Here is a 27,591-nt window from a genome sequence, read left to right on the forward strand (position 1 = left end):
TAATGATAACCAGCAAAACCAAGAAAGAGAAAACCAATGAAACGTCCAGCCTTGTAGGGCTCAACAGCAACAATACAAGAACAAGATCCCACAACATAGGTGGGAAAAAAGGCTACCTAAGTATGATTCCCAATCAGAGACAACGATAGACAGCTGCCTCTGATTGGGAACAACACTCGGCCAAACACAAAGAAATACAAAACATAGAACGCCGCAGGCCCCGGACTGAGGACCCTCGCCGCAGGCCCCGGACTGGGGACCCTCACCACAGGCCCCGGACTGAGGACCCTCGCCGCAGGCCCCGGACTGAGGACACTCACCGCAGGCCCCGGACTGGGAACCCTCGCCGCAGGCCCCGGACTGGGAACCCTCGCCGCAGGCCCCGGACTGGGGACCCTCGCCGCAGGCCCCGGCCTAATTATTATAATTTTTTTTTACACCTTTATTTAACTAGGCAAGTCAGTTAAGAACACGTTCTTATTTTCAAAGACGGCCTAGGAACGGTGGGATAACTGCCTTGTTCAGGGGCAGAACGACAGATTTTTACCTTGTCAGCTCGGGGATTCAATCTTGCAACCTTACAGTTAACTAGTCCAACGCTCTAACCACCTGCCTCTCATTGCACTCCACGAGGAGCCTGCCTGTTACGCGAATGCAGTAAGAAGCCAAGGTAAGTTGCTAGCTAGCATTAAACTTATCTTGTAAAAAACAATCAATCAATCAATCATAATCACTAGTTAACTACACATGGTTGATGATATTACTAGTTTATCTAGCGTGTCCTGCGTTGCATATAATCGATGCGGTGCGCATTCGTGGGAAAAGGACTGTTGTTGCTCTAACGTGTACCTAACCATAAACATCAATGCCTTTCTTAAAATCAATACACAGAAGTATATATTTTTAAACCTGCATATTTAGCTAAAAGAAATCCAGGTTAGCAGGCAATATTAACCAGGTGAAATTGTCACTTCTCTTGCGATCATTGCACGCAGAGTCAGGGTATATGCGATAATAATAAACGTTTTGTTTTCTAAATGATAGTTTCCGGATTCGACCATATTAATGACCAAAGACTCGTATTTCTGTGTGTATTTCTGTTATAATTAAGTCTATGATTTGATATTTGATAGAGCAGTCTGACTGAGCGATGGTAGGCAGCAGCAGGCTCGTAAGCATTCATTCAAACAGCATTTTCGTGCGTTTTGCCAGCAGCTCTTCACTGTGCTTCAAGCATTGCGCTGTTTATGACTTCAAGCCTATCAACTCCCGAGATTAGGCTGGTGTAACCGATGTGAAATGGCTAGCTAGTTAGCGGGGTGCGCGCTAATAGCGTTTCAAACGTCACTCGCGCTGAGACTTGGAGTAGTTGTTCCCCTTGCTCTGCATGGGTAACGCTGCTTCGAGGGTGGCTGTTGTCGATGTGTTCCTCGTTCGAGCCCAGGTAGGAGCGAGGAGAGGGACGGAAGCTATACTGTTACACTGGCAATACTAAAGTGCCTATAAGAACATCCAATAGTCAAAGGTATATGGAATACAAATGGTATAGAGAGAAATAGTCCTATAAATACTATATTAACTACAACCTAAAACCTCTTACCTTGGAATATTGAAGTCTCATGTTAAAAGGAACCACCAGCTTTCACATGTTCTCATGTTCTGAGCAAGGAACTTAAACGTTAGCTTTTTTACATGGCACATATTGCACTTTTACTTTCTTCTCCAACACTTTGTTTTTTAATTATTTAAACCAAATTGAACATGTTTCATTATTTATTTGAGGCTAAATTGATTTTTATTGATGTATTATATTAAGTTAAAATAAGTTTTCATTCAGTATTGTTGTAATTGTCATTATTACAAATACATTTAAAAAATAGGCCAATTAATCGGTATCGGCTTTTTTGGTCCTCCAATAATCGGTATCGGCTTTTTTGGTCCTCCAATAATCGGTATCGGTATCGGCGTTGAAAAATCATAATCGAACGACCTCTTTTAGATACTGTTAAAACATTCACATGGAGAAAAGCACCTGGAATGGATGGCTTTCCCATAGAATTCTATTCAACATTTTGGGACAAAGTGGTCCCCCTATTCACTCAAATCCGTACTTCCTAATTCCATGTATAAAATAGTTATATTTCAGTTATATTAAAACCAGGAAAATCTGTAGATTCCCCTGCTGATTATCGCCCCTTAAGTTTAATAAAATGTGATAAAATAATAACAAAGATATAAGCAATAGAATGGCAAAAGTCTTACCAGACCTGATACATATCAATCAAACAGAGTTTATAAAAAATAGACACAAACAATTACAAGAACATGTTTCAGTTTAATGCAATATGCAAAAAATAATACATATATAGAGATCCATAATGGCTGTTGACAACTAAAAGGATTTTCACCGTCTTGAATAGCCTTTTCTATTCAAGACTTTGGAAGCTTTTAACTTTCCAGGTGAAATAATACATTTTATAAAAAATAATGTATAAATGGTCTAAGGCACTGCATTGCAGTGCTAGCTGTGCCACTAGAGATCCTGGTTTGAGTACAGGCTCTGTTGCAGATGGCCATGACCGGAATACACAGGGGAGGCGCACAACTGGTACAGTTTCGTCCAGGTTAGGGGAGGGTTTATCCGGCAGTGATGTTCTTGTCCCATCGCGCTCTAGCGACTCCTGTGGCGGACCGGGCACAATGCATGCTGACATGGTCGCCTCTTTCGAATGGAATGGCTCCCAAAGTTTTTGTATTTATTTTCGGTAATACCAATTACCCCATCAAAGACATTCTTTAAAAAAGTATACTCGGTCATAAAATCAAATCAAACTTTATTTGCCACTGAATACAACAAGTGTAGACTTACCGTGAAATGCTTACTTACAAGCTCTTAACCAACAGTGCAGTTCAAGAAGAAGAAAATATTTACCAAGTAGGCTAAAATAAAAAGTAATAATAAAAAGTAACACAATAAGAATAACGAGGCTATATACAGGGGGCACCGGTAAAGAGTCAGTGTGCAGGGGTACAAGCTAGTTGAGGTAATCTGTACATGTAGGTGGGGGTGAAGTGGCTATGCACAGGTAACAAACAAACAGTGAGTAGCAGCAGTGTACAAGAGGGGGGGGGGGGCAATGTAAATTCTCCGGTGGCGATTTTTATGAATTGTTCAGCAGTCTAATGGCTTGGGGGTAGAAGCTGTTGAGGAGCCTTTGGGTCCTGGACTTGGCGCTCCGGTAACACTTGCCGCGCGGTAGCAGAGAAAACAGTCTATGACCTGGGTGACTGGAGTCTCTGACAATTTTATGGGCTTTCCTCTGACACCGCCTATTATATAGGTCTTGGATTGCAGGAAGCTTGGCCCCAGTAATGTACTGGGCCGTTCGCACTACCCTCTGTAACGCCTTACGGTCAGATGCCGAGCACTTGCCATACCAGGTGGTGATGCAACCGGTCAGGATGCTCTCGATGGTGCAGCTGTAGAACCTTTTGAGGATCTGGGGACCCATGTCAAATCTTTTCAGTCTCCTGAGGGGGAAAAGGTTTTGTTGTGCCCTCTTCACGACTGTCTTGGTATGTTTGGAACATGATAGTTTGTTGGTGATGTGGACACCAAGTAACTTGAAACTCTCGACCCGCTCCACTACAGCCCCGTCGATGTTAATGGGGGCCTGTTCGGCCTGCCTTTTGCTGTAGTCCACGATCAGCTACTTTGTCTTGCTCACATTGAGGGATAGGCCGTCTCATCGTTGTCGGTGATCAGTCCTACCACTGTTGTGTCGTCAGCAAACTTAATGATGGTGTTGAAGTCGTGTTTGGCCACGCAGTTGTGGGTGACCAGGGAATACAGGAGGGGACTAAGTACACACCCCTGTGGGGCCCCAGTGTTAAGGATCAGCGTGGCAGACGTGTTGTTGCCTACTATTGCCACCTGGGGCGACCTGTCAGGAAGTCCAGAATCCAGTTGCAGAGGGAGGTGTTTAGTCCCAGAGTCCTTAGCATAGTGATGAGCTTCGTGAGCACTATGGTGTTGAACGCTGAGCTGTAGTCAATGGTGTTCCTAACTGATTTTATATGGGCTCATAAAATTCCTATGATAAAAAGGAACGTTTTACATCTTCCTAAATGTGAGGGTGGTTTTAACTTTTTAGACTTGTTATTGTATCAACTCACTACCCAAGGCTTTTAACCTCGCTACCCTATACAGTTAAATGCACTAAAGAGGAACAATGGGTACATATTGAAGATGCACATGCTCATCCCCAGAATCTTTTACGTGTCTATTTTCAAAGGGTAAAGATAAGAACATGAATAACTTCCTACAGTAGTTAAGAACACTATAAAAATATGGTAGAAAATGCAATGTATTCCACAATAACCAATATCACTCCCTAAAAAGACAACCTTATGGAAAAATACTTGGATAGCTTTTCAGAATTCACCGATAAATTGCTCCACATGGAACACTAAAGGCATAGAAATATACTGAACAAAAATATAAACGCAACATGTAAAGTGTTGTGAGTTTCATGAGCTGAAATAAAAGATTCCAAAAATGTTACATGTGCGCAAAACGCTTATTTCTCTCAAATTTTGTGCACAAATGTATTTACATCCCTATTGGTGAGCATTTCTCCTTCGCCAAGATAATCCATCCACCTGACAGGTGTGGCATATCAAGAAGCTGATTAAACAGCATGATCATTACACAGGTGCACCATGTGCTGGGGACAATAAAAGGTCACTCTAAAATGTGCAGTTTTGCTACACAACACAATGCCACAGATGTCTCAAGTTTTGAGGGAGCGTGCAATTGGCATGCTGACTGCAGGAATGTCTACCAGAGCTGTTGCCAGAGAATTTAATGTTAATTTCTCTACCATAAGCCACGTCCAATGTATTTTTTTAGAATTTGACAGTAAGTCCAACCTGCCTAACAACCGCAGACCACGTGTAACCATGCCAGCCCAGGAACTCCACATCTGGCTTCTTCACCTGCAGGATCGTCTGAGACCAGCCACCCGGACAGCTTATGAAACTGAGGAGTATTTCTGTCTGTAATAAATCCCTTTGTAGGGAAAAATTCCTTCTGATTGGCTGGGCCTGGCTACCCAGTGGGTAGACATGGCTTCTAAGTGGTTGGGCCTATGCCTTCCCAGGTCCACCATTGGCTGCGCCCCTGCTAAGTCATGTGACATCCATAGATTAAGGGCCTAATTAATTAATGTCTTTATATGATCTGTAACTCAGTAAAATGGTTGAAATTGTGGCATGTTGCGTTCATATTTTTGTACAGTATACATTTATTTCCATGACAGAATTGAAAAGTAATATTGGACTCACCAAAGTAGATAGTTTCAAATACAAGCAACATAAAAGTTACATATCATGACATTTCTATTTGAAATCTTTTGGACATCAGAGCAACTTTGAGGGAATCTTATTTGAGTCAGAAAAGGATTGGAAATCAATTAATCCGACCATCATTAACACAATGGATAACTCAAATGATTTATTACTGAAATATTGAAATAGCATTGGTGACTGAGAAAAACAAATTGGTACAACTTAAGGCCATGTGGCAAACAATAATGCAAGCAATAAGGATGTGAGTGTGAGCATGTGGGTCTTGGCAGAGGGGATGTAGTCATTGTTTTTATGTTTGTATTTGGTGTAAAAAAAAAAAAAAGAGAGAAGGAAATGACAAACAATTAAGATTTAAAAAATGAAGTATGGGCATGATATATTTGACTTTTGTTTAGATGTCCAGTTGGCCACCCTTCCACACTCTAAAAAAGTCTGGGTTGTTTGGATGACCCAGCTGCTGGCTTGCAGGCATTTGTTCACTTTAAAAAGACCACGGTTGGGTTGTTGATGCTGGGTTATTGAGATATGACCAAGTGGGTCAGATCAGAAGACTGGAGACGTGACTTAATAGTGGCGTGGCTTTCAGATAGTTATTTTTGTCCACTCGTGTGAGTAAATGTAATTCTGTTTAATCCGTTCTGTTGTATTGTTATCACGTGTTAAGGTTGAACACTGACACTTTTGTAGCTTTTATTAGTGTATGAGTTCCTCAAGAGTCTTTGCATATCCCAATGTTTGGATAGTCACCACTTTGTTTTAATATGGAAATAATAATGTTATTAATTTGATATAAAAATATTTCATGTGCAAAAAAAATAAACTTAACATGATGAACAGAAATGACTCTGAAGGCTGGCCACTAAAGCCACGCCCCTAATAAACCACGCCTCCTAAAAATAAGATGAGGATTGCATTAAAAAGGCCCAGCTGCTGGGCCAACCCAGCATGAAAGCGAATAAAAACCCAACGGATTGTTAAATTAACCCATGTTTGGTAATCCAAACAACCCAATTTATTGGGTCAAAATAACCCAGCGTGTGTTTTGTCCAATATTTACCCAGCATTGTGTTACCAAATAACCTCAATTGGGTTGTTTTTAACCCATCTTTTTTTAGAGTGCAGTATGAGCAGGGGGGGCTTTAGTAACCCTAAAGGGGTGTCTTGCTCTGTTAAAGTACATACTATAAACTGTTGACTGAGAAAACACGTTTGAATGTTTGTTGTTCTGTTTGACCATGTGGTGTGAGGTGCTGATCCCAAACAGGTTATAGCCATTAGTGTGTCCAACACTCGTTACGCCATTAACCCATTCATCACTGTAGTCGCAACATTGACAGAGGATTAACTGTGTGGTGGGGTGGTGGGGCACCCTTTCCGCCTCATCTGTGATTGAGGCACTGGGCTTGTTTTGGGAAGGGTGACCTAGGCCCCTCTATTCTTTATTTTATTTTTTATTTAACGTGGCAAGTCAGTTAAGAACAAATTATTATTTACAATGACGGCCTACCCTGGCCAAACCCCGATGACGCTGGGCCAATTGTGCGTCGCCCTATGGGACTCCCGAACACGGTCGGATGTGATACAGCCTGGATTCGAACCAGGTACTATAGTGATGCCTCTTGCACTAGAGATGCAGTGCCTTAAATCGCTGCACCAATCTAGACCTCCAAGCCCCACACTCCTCCTGAGTGACCACACATGACCACATGTTTTCCCCCAAAACAGACCATGGTACACTGTCAATACCATGCAGCTGTGGTGTGATATTGTTTTTTCCTAGAGTTTAAACCAGTTTCTCTACTGATGTGGATCTACAGCTACCATCCTACAGTGCCATGCTACAGCACCATTCTACAGCACCATACTATAGCACCATACTACCATGTTACAGCACCATGCTACCATGTCACAGCACCATTCTACAGCACCATGCTACCATGCTACAGCACCATGCTACCATTCTACAGCACCATTCTACAGCACCATCCTACAGTGCCATGCTACAGCACCATTCTACAGCACCATACTATAGCACCATACTACCATGTTACAGCACCATGCTATAGCATCATGCTACAGCACCATACTACCATGTCACAGCACCATGCTACAGCAACATGCTACCATTCTATATCACCATTCTACCATGCTACAGCACCATGCTACCATTCTACATCACCATGCTACAGCACCATGCTACCATTCTACAGCCCCATTCTGCACCACCATTCTACAGCACCATGCTACCATGCTACAGCACCATTCTACAGCACCATTCTACAGCACCATGCTACCATGCTACAGCACCATGCTACCATTCTACAGCACCATTCTCCAGCACCATGCTACCATTCTACAGCAACATGCTACCATTCTACAGGACCATGCTACAGCCCGGGTCTACAGCACCATTCGACCATGCTACAGCAACATGCTACAGCCACATGCTACCGTGTTACAGCACCATGTTAAAACACCATGCTACCATGCTACAGCACCATACTACCATGTTACAGCACCATCCTACAGCACCATGCTACCATGCTACAGCACCAGGCTACAGCACCATTCGACTATTCAACAGGAACATTCTACAGCATCATCCTGTAGCACCATGCTACACAACCATCCTACAGCACAATGCCACCATTCTACAGCACCATAGCACCATGCTACAGCACCATTATACAGCATCATGCTACATCACCATTCTACCGCACCATGCCACCATGGTACAGTGCCATTCTACAGCACCATTCTACAGCACCATGCTACATCACCATTCTACATGACCAATCAACAGCACCATACTACAGCACCATGCCACCATTCTACAGCACAATGTAGAGTGGAGCACAATGTACAGCATCTGCAGTGCCATTCTACAGCACCATGCTACAGCACAATTCTACAGTACCATGCTACCATGGTACAGCACCATGCTACAGCAATATTCTATAGCACCATGCTACCGCACCATGCTACAGCACCATGCTCACATAGTACAGAACCATATTAGAGCACCATACTACAGCACCATGCTACAGCACCATGCTACAGCAACATGCTACAGCAACATTGCAGATGGAAAGAAAACGAAAGACAGATCAAAATAATGAGCACTGTAAGTGGTGGGAGCAGGAAGAGCGGGCAGCCAATCAAAAACCAGGATTATGCCTACTGTATCTCTCAGAGATTGGGTAATAGAACAAACCATCCAATCAGATTCATTTTAAACAAAGAAAGCTGATCATCCAATGAAATGTGGGTCACCAAACCATTTTTATTCACATATTTTTATAGGCTGAAAAAGTTAATGATATGGATTCTGGCCCATTGTTGAGTCCAAAAAGAATATGAGTCCCACTGAAGTATTAATACACAGAGAGTGTCTCCTGTAATGATAATGGCATGTGTCATGTGCATAAAAGTAGTAAGAACAATAGCTCAATCATTACTACTGGCAGAAGGAAATATGATTTTGGTCTGTTATGTTCCACTGAGTGTTCTATGAGCGGTCTCTCTGGTCTCCCATTGGTCAGAGCCAGGTTCTACCTCCAGGAGAGAGGCTAGGCAGCAACACGGGGTAGAACATTTAGCTAACACTCACCACAGTCATCAACACGTTCTCTCCATTCGCTCATTCTCATCAACTGAAGCGGAACAATGGCATATTATGATGACTGAGGGAAACTTTTTGTAATGATTTTAGAAAAAATATTATTTTCAATGGAATAGAAATGAATTAGGATAGGGATGTAAATGAGCTGGAGAGGAGGGGCATCGACCATAGAAATGGATTAGAATAGTGATGTAAATGCACTGAAGAGGAAGGGCATCGACCATGGAAATGGATTAGAATAGGGATGTAAATGAACTGAAGAGGAAGGGCATCGACCATGGAAATGGATTAGAATAGGGATGTAAATGAGCTGGAGAGGAGGGGCATCGACCATGGAAATGGATTAGAATAGGGATGTAAATGAGCTGGAGAGGAGGGGCATCGACCATAGAAATTGATTAGAATAGGGATGTAAATGAGCTGGAGAAGCATCCACACTGGCCCACCTTCACATCACAATGACGTGTTGACATCTACACTGCCCACCTTCACATCACAATGACGTGTTGACATTACACTGGCCCCTCCACATCAACATGATGTGTTGGCATCTACACTGCCCACCTTCACATCACAATGATGTGTTGGCATCTACACTGCCCCCTCCACATCAACATGATGTGTTGGCATCTACACTGCCCACCTTCACATCACAATGACGTGTTGACATCTACACTGGCCCACTCCACATCAACATGACGTGTTGACATCTACACTGGCCCCTCCACATCAACATGACGTGTTGACATCTACACTGGCCCCTCCACATCAACATGACGTGTTGACATCTACACTGGCCCCTCCACATCAACATGACGTGTTGACATCTACACTGGCCCACTCCACATCAACATGACGTGTTGACATCTACACTGGTCCACTCCACATCATCATGATGTGTTGACATCTACACTGCCCCCTTCAAATCATCATGATGTGTTGACATCTACACTGGCCCCCTCCACATCAACATGATGTGTTGGCATCTACACTGGCCCACTCCACATCATCATGATGTGTTGGCATCTACACTGGCACACTCCACATCAACATGATGTGTTGGCATCTACACTGGCCCACTCCACATCATCATGATGTGTTGGCATCTACACTGGCACACTCCACATCAACATGACTAGTTGGCATCTACACTGGCCCCCTTCACATCATCATGATGTGTTGGCATCTACACTGGCCCCCTCCACATCAACATGATGTGTTGGCATCTACACTGGCTCCCTTCAAATCATCATGATGTGTTGGCATCTACACTGCCCCCCTCCACATCAACATGATGTGTTGGCATCTACACTGGCCCACTCCACATCAACATGACGTGTTGGCATCTACACTGGCCCACTCCACATCAACATGATGTGTTGGCATCTACACTGGCACACTCCACATCAACATGATGTGTTGGCATCTACACTGGTCCACTCCACATCATCATGACGTGTTGGCATCTACACTGGCTCCCTTCAAATCATCATGATGTGTTGGCATCTACACTGGCCCCCTCCACATCATCATGACGTGTTGACATCTACACTGCCCCCCTCCACATCATCATGACGTGTTGACATCTACACTGCCCCCCTCCACATCATCATGACGTGTTGGCATCTACACTGCCCCCCTCCACATCATCATGACGTGTTGACATCTACACTGCCCCCCTCCACATCATCATGACGTGTTGACATCTACACTGCCCCCCTCCACATCATCATGACGTGTTGGCATCTACACTGGCTCCCTTCAAATCATCATGATGTGTTGGCATCTACACTGGCCCCCTCCACATCAACATGACGTGTTGGCATCTACACTGGCCCCCTTCACATCAACATGACATGTTGGCATCTACACTGGCCCCCTCCACATCAACATGACGTGTTGACATCTACACTGGCCCCCTTCACATCATCATGACGTGTTGGCATCTACACTGGCCCCCTCCACATCAACATGACGTGTTGGCATCTACACTGGCCCCCTTCACATCAACATGACATGTTGGCATCTACACTGGCCCCCTCCACATCATCATGACGTGTTGACATCTACACTGGCCCCCTCCACATCAACATGACGTGTTGACATCTACACTGGCCCACTCCACATCATCATGATGTGTTGGCATCTACACTGGCCCCCTCCACATCAACATGACTAGTTGGCATCTACACTGCCCCCCTCCACATCAACATGTGTTGGCATCTACACTGGCTCCCTTCAAATCATCATGATGTGTTGGCATCTACACTGCCCCCCTCCACATCATCATGATGTGTTGGCATCTACACTGCCCCCCTCCACATCAACATGATGTGTTGGCATCTACACTGCCCCCCTCCACATCAACATGATGTGTTGGCATCTACACTGGCCCCCTCCACATCAACATGATGTGTTGGCATCTACACTGGCCCCCTCCACATCAACATGATGTGTTGGCATCTACACTGCCCCCCTCCACATCAACATGATGTGTTGGCATCTACACTGGCTCCCTTCAAATCATCATGACGTGTTGGCATCTACACTGGCCCCCTCCACATCAACATGATGTGTTGGCATCTACACTGCCCCCCTCCACATCAACATGACTAGTTGGCATCTACACTGCCCCCCTCCACATCAACATGACTAGTTGGCATCTACACTGCCCCCCTCCACATCAACATGACTAGTTGGCATCTACACTGCCCCCCTCCACATCAACATGACTAGTTGGCATCTACACTGCCCCCCTCCACATCAACATGATGTGTTGGCATCTACACTGGCCCCCTCCACATCAACATGATGTGTTGGCATCTACACTGCCCCCCTCCACATCAACATGATGTGTTGGCATCTACACTGGCTCCCTTCAAATCATCATGACGTGTTGGCATCTACACTGGCCCCCTCCACATCAACATGACGTGTTGGCATCTACACTGGCCCCCTTCACATCATCATGACGTGTTGGCATCTACACTGGCCCCCTCCACATCAACATGACGTGTTGGCATCTACACTGGCCCCCTTCACATCAACATGACATGTTGGCATCTACACTGGCCCCCTCCACATCAACATGACGTGTTGACATCTACACTGGCCCCCTCCACATCAACATGACGTGTTGACATCTACACTGGCCCCCTCCACATCAACATGACGTGTTGACATCTACACTGGTCCACTCCACATCAACATGACGTGTTGGCATCTACACTGGCCCCCTCCACATCAACATGACGTGTTGGCATCTACACTGGCTCCCTCCACATCAACATGACGTGTTGGCATCTACACTGGCTCCCTCCACATCAACATGACGTGTTGGCATCTACACTGGCTCCCTCCACATCAACATGACGTGTTGGCATCTACACTGCACCATTGTGGGCCCCCTCCACTTTCCTCAGTAAGTCAATAGAATATGGGGCTGGTGCAGATAAGATGGACCCAGTCATATTGTGGGCTCTGAGAGGATAGACAGTGTTGATGTTTCCAGCAGCTAAATTAATAGGAGACCCTCCGAAACCCTGCCTCTGTTTTGACACTGAACATTAACCCCTCTGTCGGAGGTAACGGATACACACACACACACACACACATATTCGCAGGCTAGTCCATGGTTTACGGTAGCATGATATAAAACAATAGTAGAAATGAATGATTTGTATGTTGAACCATGATGCAACTCATCATGAAAAGTGTATAATTGTATAAATGAGGGTTTAACTACTTTAGTTTAATCTGGCACTGATAAAGTGAGCATGCACCTAAAAGCAGATCTTACATGTAAACAGCAAAGCTTCCAGATCCTACTCCCTCCAGAGCCTTTCTTGCTCCACTACTGGTTCCAGTTGGCCACCGCAGCCTGGGTGGTGAGTGTACCCCCTCACTCTCCCTTCCCTTCTGCTTCACTGTTACAAACACACATATAGTATGCCTGACCACATAGGCTACATGAGGATAACTCTCGTATCTGATAGTAAATGCTTGATAATGTTGAAATCCACTCTATTTGTTGAATGATTGGATTAGGGGAAGAAGGGTAGAGATGAATGATTTCAACATTTATTTTTCTTCACAATTGTTTTACTTTACACACATACATAACTGTATTGTGGTGTAGAGGTCTTCAAGTATCCACCTGTACCCAAATACCCGAGAGACAATCTGGGACCCAAGCACGTCCAGATCCAGAATTCTAAACAATGTCACAGGTCTGGGTTGGATCTGATTGTCACAGGTCTTGGGTATGTGTAATTTGAACTGAATTGAATTGTCCGGGAGGGCCCGTACAGATCCTAACAGACTGCTGGAGTAGAGAGAGAGATGTTATAATTGATGCTGCTGCTCTTGCTTTTCATGACAGTGGAGCATGGCGTGTGTCGCTTGTTGTTGTTGGCCAATCAGAAGACATCAAAGAGGCAATAGGCTACAGTCATAGAGCCTCCATGTGGCAAAAGTTAGGATATATCTAATCAATGGAATATGAAATTAAAATGCTGAAATTAAAAGTTAAAAGGAGAAGGGTAGTTTACAACGACCAGGTAGGCTGCTACTTAATATTCTGAATGGAGTTGTTGTTATTTGTAACTGTAGGATGAGAAAGCGCATGCTACACTGTAGCCTCAATTAGCCTAGCTAGCTAACATTAGCTAGCTCAACTAGCTTTTGCTGGTTTGATGCAGTCAAGACAGGCACTAAGTAATCATATTGGATGATAAATAACCTAGCTATGGCAGCGATTAGTCTAGTATAGCGCGAGTCGGCTTGGTTAGCTGCTGTCTCTCGTCTCTCCATCCGTCCTCCCTGCTCCCCTTGTCACTCCCTCACAGTATGGCCCCCCGCCTGCTAGAGCGGCAACTCTCTTTCCCTCCTGTCACACTTTATCAGCTCTGGTTCATAAAGTAGCTTAAAAAATGGCTTTTCTTCTGCTTCCCTGACTACGATCGGATCGGACCAGGTCTGGATCTGACCAAGTCTATAAGGAGGGGGCTCGTTGTCCTCGGTCCGTTCGGAACGGGTATCTATATCAAAACTATATAATTATGCATATCGGGTCCGGGTGGGAAAGCCCCAGGTCTATTTCGGAACGGGTTCTACTTTTTGGACCCGTGAAGACCTCTAGAATGGTGCCTCCAGTTCAGCACTTGTCAGTCAGATTTATACACTAGTATCACCATACTATACTATCACCATACTATACTATAATATCACCATACTATACTATCACCATGCTATACTATCACCACATGACACTATCACCATACGATACTATCATCATACAGTATTATCACCATACTATACTATCACCATGCTATAATATCACCATATGACACCATCACCATACGATACTATCATCATACAGTACTATCACCAAGCTTTACTATCACCATGCTATACTATCACCATATGACACTATCACCATACAATACTATCATCATACAGTATTATCACCATACTATACTATCACCAAGCTTTACTATCACCATGCTATACTATCACCATATGACACTATCACCATACAATACTATCATCATACAGTATTATCACCATACTATACTATCACCATGCTATACTATCACCATACTATACTATTCTATACTATCACCATATGATACTATCATCATACAGTATTATCATCATACAGTATTATCACCATACAGTATTACCACCATACAGTATTATCACCATACATAGGTGCATTTATTGTAATACTTCACTATACCACAAAACCAGAAACATCACAGGCCTACTCATTGAAGGAATAAAGGTGCTCTGTTTCATTTACATTTTAGTCATTTAGCAGACACTCTTATCCAGAGCGACTGACCGGAGCAATTAGGGTTAAGTGCCTTGCTCAAGGGCACATCGACAGATGTGTTCATCTAGCCAGCTCGGGGATTCGAACCAGCAACCTAGCCCAACACTCTTAACCGCTAGGCTACCTGTTGTCCTACTTCCAGCTATTTGTTGAAATCAAAGAATTTGTAGAGTTCAGAGCCCCATCAACGACTGTACAGGGAGCAGCTGGAACCAGGGACACCAACACATCAACGACTGTACAGGGAGCAGCTGGAACCAGGGACACCAACACATCAACGACTGTACAGGGAGCAGCTGGAACCAGGGACACCAACACATCAACGACTGTACAGGGAGCAGCTGGAACCAGGGACACCAACACATCAACGACTGTACAGGGAGCAGCTGGAACCAGGGACACCAACACATCAACGACTGTACAGGGAGCAGCTGGAACCAGGGAGACCAACACATCAACGACTGTACAGGGAGCAGCTGGAACCAGGGACACCAACACATCAACGACTGTACAGGGAGCAGCTGGAACCAGGGAGACCAACACATCAACGACTGTACAGGGAGCAGCTGGAACCAGGGACACCAACACATCAACGACTGTACAGGGAGCAGCTGGAACCAGGGACACCAACACATCAACGACTGTACAGGGAGCAGCTGGAACCAGGGACACCAACACATCAACGACTGTACAGGGAGCAGCTGGAACCAGGGACACCAACACATCAACGACTGTACAGGGAGCAGCTGGAACCAGGGACACCAACACATCAACGACTGTACAGGGAGCAGCTGGAACCAGGGACACCAACACATCAACGACTGTACAGGGAGCAGCTGGAACCAGGGACAACAACACATCAACGACTGTACAGGGAGCAGCTGGAACCAGGGACAACAACACATCAACGACTGTACAGGGAGCAGCTGGAACCAGGGACACCAACACATCAGCGACTGTACAGGGAGCAGCTGGAACCAGGGACACCAACACATCAATGACTGTACAGGGAGCAGCTGGAACCAGGGACACCAACACATCAACGACTGTACAGGGAGCAGCTGGAACCGAACACATTAAGACACTTACATTACACATAAAACAAAATATAAAACAGTACATCATATAACATTATTACACCACTAGAAAATGTATAATACCACCATACAACAATATTACACCACTACATATCTACAATACAACATGTATAATACCACCATACAACAATATTACACCACTACATATCTACAATACTGTCACGACTTCCACCGAAGTCGGCTCCTCTCCTTGTTCGGGCGGCGTTCGGCGATCGACGTCACCGGCTTTCTAGCCATCGCCGCTCCATTTCTCATATTCCATTGGTTTTGTCTTGCTCCATTACACACCTGGTTTTCATTCCATAATTACTGCATGTATTTAGTCCTCTGTTTCCCCTCCATGTCTTTGTGTGTAATTGTTTGTTTGTGATGTGGATTATTGTCGGAAGCATTACTTTTGTCATGTTCCGTGTTTTTGGCACGTTATTGTTTTTATGTGCTGTAACGGAATTGTTTTTTTGTGGAACGGAATTAAAGTGTGCCTGTTCACTACACTCTGCTCTCCTGCACCTGACTTCGCCTCTCGTACACACCCTTGACAGAATTACACACCAAACTATGGAGTCAGCAGGAGCAGGAACCCTGGTTAGAGGAGTCGAGGAGGGCGTCCAGGAACATTCTGCTATGTTACATCATCTTGGGACCATGATGGATCACGTTGTCCAGACTATGGACCGTTGGGAGAGACAGGAAGTCTCCCCAGTGCCTTGACCAGCGCAACCGGGGTTACCTCTACCCATCCCGTCCTGATCCAGTTCCAGTGGGATGCGTCTCTCCCTTCCCAGGGAGTATGATGGAACGGCAGCACAGTGCCAGGGGTTCCTCTTACAACTTGACCTATACCTGGCCACTGTGCACCCAGCTCCCTCGGAAAGGGAGAGAGTGTCTGCCCTCGTCTCATGCCTCTCGGGGAGAGCTCTGGAGTGGGCAAACGCCGTGTGGGGAGAAGAAGACGCGGCGTTGGACCACTTCGGGGAGTTCACCCGTCACTTCCAGGCCGTCTTTGACCATCCACCCGAAGGTAGAGCGGCGGGGGAATGGCTCTTTCATTTGAGGCAGGGGACGAGGATCGCCATGGAATTCGCCCTGGAATTCCGAACCTTGGCCGCCGGAGCAGGCTGGAACGACAGGGCCCTCATCGACCACTATCGGTGCAGGACGTCCGACGTGAGCTGGCCTGCAGGGATGCCACCATCTCCTTCGACCAACTGGTGAATTTGTCCATCCGGTTGAATAACATGCTGGTCACCCGCGGACGTCCAGAGGGGGCTCTGTCGGTGCCATCTTCCAGCACCACCGCTCCGGTGCCCATGGAGTTGGGACGGGCTGCGCGTAGGGAGACTAGAGGAGGAGCCATCACGTGCACCATCTGTGGCAGCAGAGGGCACACTGCTGGTCGGTGCCGTGTCAGTTCCTCTGGGAGTAGAGGCAACAGGCAGAGCACTCTGGCGTCACCTCAGGTGAGTCTGCACCACACTCATCCAGAGTCCTCTGTTGACCACCTGTTTGTACCTGTTTGTTTACCTGATTTTTACCCGCATTCCCAGCATAAGGCGCTCGTCGATTCAGGTGCAGCGGGGAATTTTATCGACAGAGCGTTAGCCCTTAGTTTAGGGATCCCTATTATTCCTGTAGTTAGACCTTTCCCGGTTCACACTCTAGATAGTCGACCATTGGGGTCCGGGCTAATCAGGGAAGTCACCATCTCATTGGGCATGGTGACGCAGGGGGATCATGAGGAGAAAATCAGTCTCTTCCTCATTGACTCTCCTGCGTTTCCCATTGTACTAGGCCTTCCGTGGTTAGCTCAGCATAACCCCACTCTCACGGGGTGGTCGCGAGAGTGCTCGGGGAGGTGTGTAGGGGTTTCCGTTGGTGCTACCACGGTGGAAAGTCCAGACCAGGTTTCCACCGTGCACATCCCCCCAGAATATGCCGATTTGGCTCTCGCCTTCTGTAAAAAGAAGGCGACTCAATTACCACCTCATCGACGGGGGGATTGTGCGATAACTCTCCTGGTAGACGCTGCGCTTCCCAGGAGTCACGTGTATCCCCTGTCGCAAGCGGAGACGGTGGCTATGGAGACATATGTCTCTGAATACCTGCGTCAGAGGTACATTCGGTCATCCACTTCACCCGCCTCCTCAAGTTTCTTTTTTGTTAAGAAGAAGGATGGAGGTCTATGCCCGTGCATTGATTATAGAGGTCTAAATCAAATCACAGTGAGGTACAGTTACCCGCTACCTCTTATCGCCACGGCGATTGAATCAATGCATGGGGCGTGCTTCTTCACGAAACTGGATCTCAGGAGTGCGTATAACCTGGTGCGTATCCGGGAGGGGGACGAGTGGAAGACAGCGTTTAGTACCACCTCAGGCCATTATGAGTACTTAGTCATGCCGTACGGGTTGATGAATGCTCCATCAGTTTTCCAATCCTATGTATACGAGATTTTCAGGGACCTGCACGGGCAGGTTGTAGTGGTGTATATCGATGACATTCTGATATACTCCGCTACACGCGCCAAGCATGTGTCTTTGGTACGCAAGGTACTTGGACGACTGTCGGAGCATGACCTGTACGTCAAGGCCGAGAAATGCCTGTTCTTTCAGCAGGTCGTCTCCTTCCTAGGGTATCGCATTTCCACATCAGGGGTGGAGATGGAGAGTGACCGCATTGCAAACATGCGTAATTGGCCGACTCCCACCACAGTAAAGGAGGTGCAGCGATTTTTAGGGTTTGCCAATTACTACCGGAGATTTATCCGGGGTTTTGGCCAGGTGGCTGCTCCCATTACCTCACTGCTGAAGGTGGGTCCCGTACGGTTGCAGTGGTCGGCTGAGGCGGACAGGGCTTTTGGGCAGCTAAGAGCTCTGTTTACTTCGGCTCCCGTGCTGGCCCATCCGGATCCCTCTTTGGCATTCATAGTGGAGGTGGACGCGTCCAAGGCTGGGATAGGAGCCGTGCTCTCACAGCGCTCGGGTACGACACCAAAACTCCGCCCCTGTGCTTTCTTCTCGAAGAAGCTCAGCCCAGCGGAGCATAACTATGATGTGGGGGACCGGGAGCTATTGGCTGTGGTTAAAGCATTGAAGGCGTGGAGATATTGGCTTGAATGGGGCTAAACACCCTTTTCTCATCTAGACTGACCACCGCAACCTGGAGTACATCCGGGCAGCGAGGAGACTGAATCCTCGTCAGGCAAGGTGGGCCATGTTCTTTACCCGTTTTGTGTCTACCCTGTCTTACAGACCAGGTTCCCAGAATACGAAGGCAGACGCACTATCCCGGCTGTATGACACAGAGGAGCGGCCCATGGATCAGACTCCCATACTCCCGACCTCTTGCCTGGTAGCGCCGGTCGTGTGGGAGTTGGACGCGGACATAGAGCACGCGTTGCATACAGAGCCTGCTCCCCTCCAGTGTCCTGTCAGGCATATGTACGTTCCGTCTGCTGTCCGTGACCAGTTGATCTATTGGGCCCACACATCACCCTCCTCTGGTCATCCGGGGATCGGCCGGGCGGTGCGCTGTCTGACTGGGAAGTACTGGTGGCCCACCTTGGCTAAGGACGTGAGGGTTTATGTTTCCTCCTGCTCAGTGTTTGCCCAGTGTAAGGCTCCGCGACACCTGCCCAGAGGTAAGCTACATCCCTTACCCGTTCCACAACGACCTTGGTCACACCTATCTGTGGATTTTTTAACCGATCTACCTCTTTCACAGGGAAACACTACTATCTTGGTCGTTGTGGATCGTTTCTCTAAGTCCTGCCGTCTCCTTCCTCTGCCCGGCCTTCCTATGGCCCTACAGACTGCGGAAGGCATGTTTACTTACGTCTTCCGGCACTACGGGGTGCCTGAGGATATAGTGTCTGATCGGGGTCCCCAGTTCACTTCGAGGGTCTGGAAGGCGTTCATGGAACGTCTGGGGGTCTCGATCAGCCTTACCTTGGGTTTTCACCCCGAGAGTAACGGGCAGGTAGAGAGAGTCAACCAGGATGAGGGCAGGTTTCTGCGGTCCTATTGCTAGGACCGGCCAGGGGAGTGGCCGGCGCTCGTGCCCTGGGCCAAGATGGCACAGAACTCGCTTCGCCACTCCTCCACAAACCTCTCCCCCTTTCAGTGCGTATTGGGGTACCAGCCGGTTCTGGCGCCATGGCATCAGGGTCAGACCGAGGCTCCTGCGGTTGACGACTGGTTCAGGTGCGCAGAGGAGACATGGGAGGCTGCCCATGTTCACTTCCAGCACGCTGCGCTTCACCAGATGAACAGCGCGGACCGTCACCGCAGTGAGACCCGTGTCTGGCTCTCGACCCGAAACCTGCCCCTCCACCAGCCCTGCCGGAAGCTGGGTCCGCTGTTTGTGGGGCCATTCAAAGTCCTGAGGAGGGTGAACGAGGTGTGTTACAGATTACAGCTTCTCTCTGATTACTGTATTAACCCCTCGTTCCATGTGTCTCTCCTCAGGCCGGTGGTGGCTGGTCCGCTCCAGGAATCTGAGGTGCGGGAGGTCCCTCCGCCCCCTCTGGACATCGAGGGGGCCACGGCGTACTCCGTTCGTTCCATCCTGGATTCGAGGCGTCGTGCAGGGGGCTGAACAGTAGTCCAGGAGCGAGGTCCTTCTTTGTGGTACGTGACCACATGACTGAACAGTAGTCCAGGAGCGAGGTCCTTCTTTGTGGCACCTGACCACATGACTGAACAGTAGTCCAGGTGCGAGGTCCTTCTTTGTGGTACCTGACCACACGACTGAACAGTAGTCCAGGTGCGACAAAGATATTGATAAAACCAAAGCAGTACTAAAAGGCGGAGCAATTAAAACAGCTTCCCCCTGAGGTCAGAATAATCTAATCAAAATCAAACTTTTTCACATGCGCCGAATACAACAGTGTAGACTTTCCCGTAAAATGCTTACTTACATGCCCTTAACAAACAGTGCAGTTCAGCAGTCTAATGGCTTGGGGGTAGAAGCTGTTAAGGAGCCTTTTGGTCCTAGACTTGGTGCTCCGGTACCACATATCATGTGGTAGCAGAGAAAACAGTCCCTGACCTGTGTGACTGGAGCCTCAGACAGTTTTTTGGGCTTTCCTCTGACAATGCCTATTATATAGGTCCTGGATTGCAGGAGGCTTGGCCCCAGTGATGTACTGGGCCGTACACACTACCCTCTGTAGCGCCTTACGGTCAGATGCCGAGCAGTTGCCATACCAGGCGGTGATGCAACCGGTCAGGATGCTCTCGATGGTGCAGCTGTAGAACTTTTTGAGGATCTGGGGACCCATGCCAAATCTTTTCAGTCTCCTGAGGAGGAAAAGGTTTTGTTGTGCCCTCTTCGCGACTGTCTTGGTGTGTTTGGACCATGACAGATTGTTGGTGATGTGGACACCAAGGAAATTGAAACTCTCGACCCGCTCCACTACAGCCCCTGTTCGGCCCGCCTTTTGTTGTAGTCCACGATCAGCTCCTTTGTCTTGCTCACATTGAGGGAGAGGTTGTTGTCCAGGCACCACACTGCCAGTTCTCTGACCTCCTCCCTATAGGCTGTCTCATCGTTGTCAGTGATCAGGCCTACCACTGTTGTGTCATCAGCAAACTTGATGATGGTGTTGGAGTCGTGTTTGGCCACGCAGTGGTGGGTGAACAGGGAGTACTGGAGGGGACTAAGTACACACCCCTGAGTGTCCCCAGTGTTGAGGATCAGGGGCCCCAGTGTTGAAGTCTAGGATCCAGTTGCAGAGGGATGTGTTTAGTCCCAGGGTCCGTAGCTTAGTGATGAGCTTCGTTGGCACTGTGGTGTTGAACGCTGAGCTGTAGCCAATGAACAGCATTCTCACATTGGTGTTCCTTTTGTCCAGGTGGGAAAGGGCAGTGTGGAGTGCGATTGTGATTGCGTCATCTGTGGATCTGTTGGGGCGGTATGCGAATTGGAGTAGGTCTAGGGTATCCGGGAGGATGCTGTTGATGTGAGCCATGACCAGCCTTTCAAAGCACTTCATGGCTACCAACGTGAGTGCTATGGGGCGGTAATCATTTAGGCGGGTTACCTTCGCTTCCTTGGGCACAGGGACTATGGTGGTCTGCTTGAAACATGTAAGTATTACAGACTCAGTCAGGGAGAGGTTGAAAATGTCAGTGAAGACACTTGCCAGTTGGTCTGTGCATGCTTTGAGTAGTGGTCCTGGTAATCCATCTGGCCCCGCAGCTTTGTGAATGTTGACCTGTTTAAAGGTCTTGCTCACATCGGCTACCGAGAGCGTTATCACACAGTCATCCAGAACAGAACAGAATAATGTAGTGGTAACTACACCAACAACGGCCACCTTAAAGCTCATTAGAGGTGATTAGGGGTCTTAACCCAGCTAAAGCCTCCTTGTCCTATAGAGAGAGAGAGAGAGAGAGAGAGGAGAAACCAAACCACCATGAACAACTGAACATGGCAGCTAGCCAGAGTAAGGCAGGTAACCAACTGGCCTCTAAACCAAACTAAACTATATTCTGAGAGATGTCGGTGAAGAAAGGGGAATAAGAATCAGGTCAAATTCACTTGTCTACATCCCAAATGCCACCTTTTTCCCTTTATAGTGGACTAAATAGGGAATAGGGTGCCATTTGGGATACACACCTTGTCTCTCAGCTCCTTGAAGGAGATCCAACTGTGTCCTGGCTGCTGCTGTCCAGGCCTGGGCCTCTGTTGCTCAGTAACCACCACCCTCCTCAGTGGGAGATCTATTTTTATGGGATGTGTTTCAAACAGAAACAACACTTGGCATTTCTATACAAACAATGTTTTCAAAGATTTGATTTACCACAATACATGGGAGTGGTCCCAAGATGACGCGGCAGCCCTTCTCTATCTCTCAATGTAAAATAAAGGAACATTCATCACAACTTCTCCCTATAAGAAGTCTTCCCTGACCCACCTCCGCTCAACATACGGCACGGTAAGGGTTAGGGGAGGCGTCACACTTGGATTGGTAAAAAAAGTTAGATAAAAAAAGATATAGTATATTATATAATTCACAGATTATATTTTAAATGCTCATAAAAGTGTACTGTGTACCTTTTCCTGTTTCAAAAATATATTGTTCAAAACAAGCTGTTCAGTTACTTACTACTCTGCCCCGCAGTGATTCTGCCAGCAGCAGCTCCGCAGGCACATAGGCGTGCTAACATTGCTTGGATTGTTTTCAACCTAGTCTCAGAGCATTTCGTATTATACTGTATGTAAATCTAAGACACTCCATTTAGTATGATATGTTACGTTTCAAATGGTATGTATTAATCTGTGGATGTCTATCACCCATTTCGTACGATACGTTACGAATTACAATTTGTATTATAAGTTTAAATTGAAAAACGTACAATATGTTACAAATTCGCTGAACGTATGAAATGTTACGAATTCTAGCTAGTTGGCTAACGTTAGTTAGCTGGCTATCGTTTTCTAGGCTAGGGATTAGGGTGAGAGGTAGGAGAAGTGTTAGCTAAAAGGATTAAGGTTAGGGTTGGGGGAAGAGTTAGCTAGAATGCTAAGTCATTGCAAAGTAGCTAAAAAGTTGAAAAGTTGCTAATTAGCTCAAATGCTGTCCGTGATGAGATTCAAACTCGCAACCTTTGAGTTGCTAGACATTCACGTTGTACACCCACCCACCTCGACCAACCAACCACCCTACTTTTGTTTTTGACTTAAGTAACCATCTGTCTTACGTAACCATACCAAACGTAACATATCATACTAATTTGAGTGTCCCAGATTTACAATTACTTTGTTATGTCTAGTCTATGAGACCAGGTTTTCCCAGCTATTTGCTATAAGGAAGAACTGCCCCAATGAAATCGCAGGATTTCATAGCATATATTATAACAGCACAAAGTAAATGGACCATCCTGGGCCACTTAAATGTGCGTTCAGTCAGAACTTCTGTATCTGCTCTAGTCTCCCTCCCAGTCTCTCGCGCCAGACGACTTACTTCTGGAAGCGAGACTAGATCTGCTCTATCAGGTGGTGCTAAAGCTAATTGTAATTAACTTGTAAATAACAGTCATGGGAGCCTGGGACCTGATAAACCGGACATCTACATCCAACAAGAGTTGAAGGAAAGAGAGATACACTAGCTAGAACCTTCTCATCGGGGATCTGGTAGGACAAAAAAGCATAACTGTGGCTGGCCAATTTTATTGCTTCCCCCCATGTTCATCAGGTTCTACTGTAGGTGATAGGGCGACATGTTGTGTGGACTAAAACAGCATGCTCCCCATGACAATTTCAAGATGATCTAAACTAATATCTGACTAATTCGGAAATATGAAGTTATTTCAGAATGAAAGTTAACTGGCTAGTGCGTCATACTTTGTGACATTGTGTTAGCTATCCCTAGTTAGATCATGTATTTTCAAAGGTAGATAACTGGTTCATTTGACCAATGAATCAACCAAATGTTTCTCAAACTTGCTAAAGCTAGCCATTGAATGAGCGTGTGGGGAGTGGTTCAGACAGACACCATAAAAGAACCCTCAATACAAATGATTCATACATAACAGTGAGTGAATAATCTAATAGCACAGTCAGTCAATAGGTGTCTCTTATGGGATTGAGGATTTGTAGTTGAGTGAGGGAAGAATTAAAATCATCTGCGACTTTGGCAGTTCCTAGTTTACATGTGAGCAAGGCTGAGAGAGACAGGCAGGGAGCTGGTGTTACTGGTTGGTACTGAAAACACAGCTTAGAGGGGATCATGGCAGGCAGGCTGGCCGGCCAGGCAGACTGGCTCAGTTGGAGCAGCAGGTTGACAGGTTGACATCCTGGCATGCAAGAGCCACAGGAGCCAGCTCAATGTCACAGAGAATATGGATTACCAACCAATGTCACAGATTGCTCTGGAACTTTCACCACAGGGAGACCCATGAGGTTGTTGGGGTTTTGTACTGAGAGTGTAGGCCTATGAATTAGGCCTATTCTAAGGTGAAGGAGAAAAGTATAGGCCTAGGACTCTGAGGTGTCTATGTCCCACCTGGTCCACTGTCACTACATAACCTACTACTGGCAGTTGGTAGTGTCATAGCAGTGTCACCAAGCATCAGGCTAATTATCCCCATGAACTACATCACATGCACAAAAATAAATAAGAATAACTTCTATGGTGCCAATAGATTTAAATTAACGATGTTTATCATATTAGCAATTCAGCACGAGAAAAAAGGTCTGATGACATCATGATCACCATTGTTTCATGACAATAATGTAAAATGATGTCTGTCACTCACCTGCAGCTCGCACCATGCCACTTCCACAGTAGTCTCTGTGTCCAGTCCTTTATAAACGGTCTTAAACGAACCCCTCCCAATCTCAATGTTGAATTTCAGGTATCTTCCATCAGGTGAGGTGGCCACAGCTTTGGTCTCAATGTCCTCCCTCTCCTCCTGTTCCCATTTGCGTTCATACGGACTGCGTGACAACACGTCGTGTGGTTTGTTTTGAACAAGCTCATTGTCTGAGTCCGAGCTGGCATCTTGTCTGTTGGGGCTCGGGATCGAGCTCCAGTTGTTCACCAGAGGGGTGACCGGGTCCTTGACTTGGGTACAGGGGGACTTGCTGCCGGTGATGCTCGCGCCCGGGATGGAGACCGGAGATGGAGACGCCAACGGAGTCTCCGTTTTGTGGTCCTCAACTCTGGCCTCCGTTAAAGTTAAAATATTCTCCGCGGACCCGGAAAGAGCCTTTGAAAGCGCTCCACCATAGAGTTGTGGGTCGATGTCCATGTTAATTTTGTGAAGTCCATAAGAGTTTCTCCTGGCACCCAAGTTGTTCCTCCGTGTCATCGACGGGACCCGGCCAGATAAGCAGTCATCTTTCAGTTCGACGGAAAGGCTTGGGAAGCCGCGTCCAGCTACCTCAAACTCCGTGTGTGACATTGTAACGGTTCGTATTCTGATTTCCGAGACTTAAAAAAAGAAATAAGAAAATTAAACCCGGCCGTTACCTTAATAAAACAGCATGCTATTTTACACATATCTTTCAGCAATTGACGCTACTTTCCATTGTAGCCTAGTTATACATTTTTACACATTAGTTTAGTTGTGGAACATAGGGTAAAATGTGTGGCACGTAGCCTAGTACAAGACAATTAGGTCAATATAGACTGACAAAAACAAGTTTTCTCAATTTTGCAATTGAATTAAAATAGCTTACCTGAAAAGGTGTTCAAATTCGGAAAATTCACAAAATGCGTCTCCGATAATCCGAGTCGACCGGACCGTTCATTGCTCTTGTATGTGTGAGTCGTCAACTCAGCTGTAACCTCTAGTGAAGAAATGAAAGCCTCTGTCTATATCGACCGAGACCCGCGCGCGCTCTCAACTCCGCCCCCATAAACAGTCTCCTGTAGTTTACCTGGGCAATGTGACGCAGCATACAGCGCTTGATTCACAAACAAGAGCCTCTTCTCAATGCCTCTTCTGACTGACTTCATGAGGTATATGTCCATTTGTGTGTATATTCCTTATTTTCTTTGGAATCTTTGATAACATGATTTTCCTGTTCTGAGTTAGGTTATGTGGGTAAAAAGCATTTAAATTACAATACTGTTATCTCTGTCTGTGTGCATGTAAGATGTTAAACAACAACCCCAAACACAGAGCTCCTATGAATCAGTTATGTAATTAATGAATCAGTTATGTAATTAATGAATCAGGTATGTTATTAATGAATCAGTTATGTAATTATATTACCAAATACCATAGAACCAAGTAAACATGGTGAGGGGAATCAGAGCAGCATGGGATTAACCTCATAGCCTAATGGAGGTCAGTAATGGCACAGGGGCATGTCTCCCTTTCTTGCATCCCAAATTGCACTATATTCCATATAAAGGGCTCTCTCTAGCTGCTACTTTTACACTGAACAAAAATATAAACACAACATGCAACAATTTTTAAGATTTTACTGAGCTACAGTTCATATAAGGAAATTAGTCAATTGAAATTAATTAATTAGGCCCTAATCTATGGATTTCACAACTGGGAATACAGATATGCATCTGTTGGTCACAGTTACCTTAAAAAAAAGGTAGGGGAGTGGATCAGAAAACCAGTCAGTATCTGGTGTGACCACCAATTGCCTCATGCAGCACGACACATCTCCTTCCCATAGAGTTGATCAGGCTGTTGATTGTGACCTGTGGAATGTTGTCCCACTGGAGACTTATATCTCCCTCACTAACTTTAAGCGTCAGCTGTCAGAGCAGCTTACCGATCGCTGCAGCTGTACACAACCCATCTGTAAATAGCCCATCCAACCAACCAAACCCATATTTGTTTTTGTTTTTCTGCTCTTTTGCACACCAGTATTTCTACTTGCACATCCTCATCTGCACATATATCACTCCAGTGTAAATTGCTGAATTTTAATTACTTTGCCACTATTGGCCTATTTATTGCCTTACCTCCTTACTTCATTTGCACACACTGTATACAGATTTTTCTATTGTGTTATTGACTGTACGATTGTTTATCCCATGTGTAACTCTGTTGTTTTTGTCGCACTGCTTTGCTTTATCTTGGCCAGGTTGCAGTTGTAAATGAGAACATGTTCTCAACTAGCCTACCTGGTTAAATAAAGGTGAAATATATATATTTAAAACTCCTCTTCAATGGCTGTGCGAAGTTGCT

The 27,591-nt window shown here is 46.2% G+C and overlaps 1 protein-coding gene across 1 annotated transcript in view; it reads right to left on the reverse strand.

The window, feature by feature from the left end:
- LOC120046000 (serine/threonine-protein kinase WNK4-like) overlaps positions 1-25,836 on the reverse strand; it is a 107,984-nt gene extending 82,148 nt beyond the window's left edge. The window contains exon 1 of the mRNA XM_038990915.1: positions 25,189-25,836. Within this exon, the coding sequence (XP_038846843.1) occupies positions 25,189-25,836 (648 nt within the window). The remainder of the gene's footprint in view (positions 1-25,188) is intronic.
- Between the last annotated feature and the right edge of the window lie 1,755 nt (positions 25,837-27,591).

This window comes from Salvelinus namaycush, chromosome 4 (genome assembly GCF_016432855.1).
Source record: "Salvelinus namaycush isolate Seneca chromosome 4, SaNama_1.0, whole genome shotgun sequence".
In the NCBI taxonomy this organism is placed as follows: domain Eukaryota; kingdom Metazoa; phylum Chordata; class Actinopteri; order Salmoniformes; family Salmonidae; genus Salvelinus; species Salvelinus namaycush.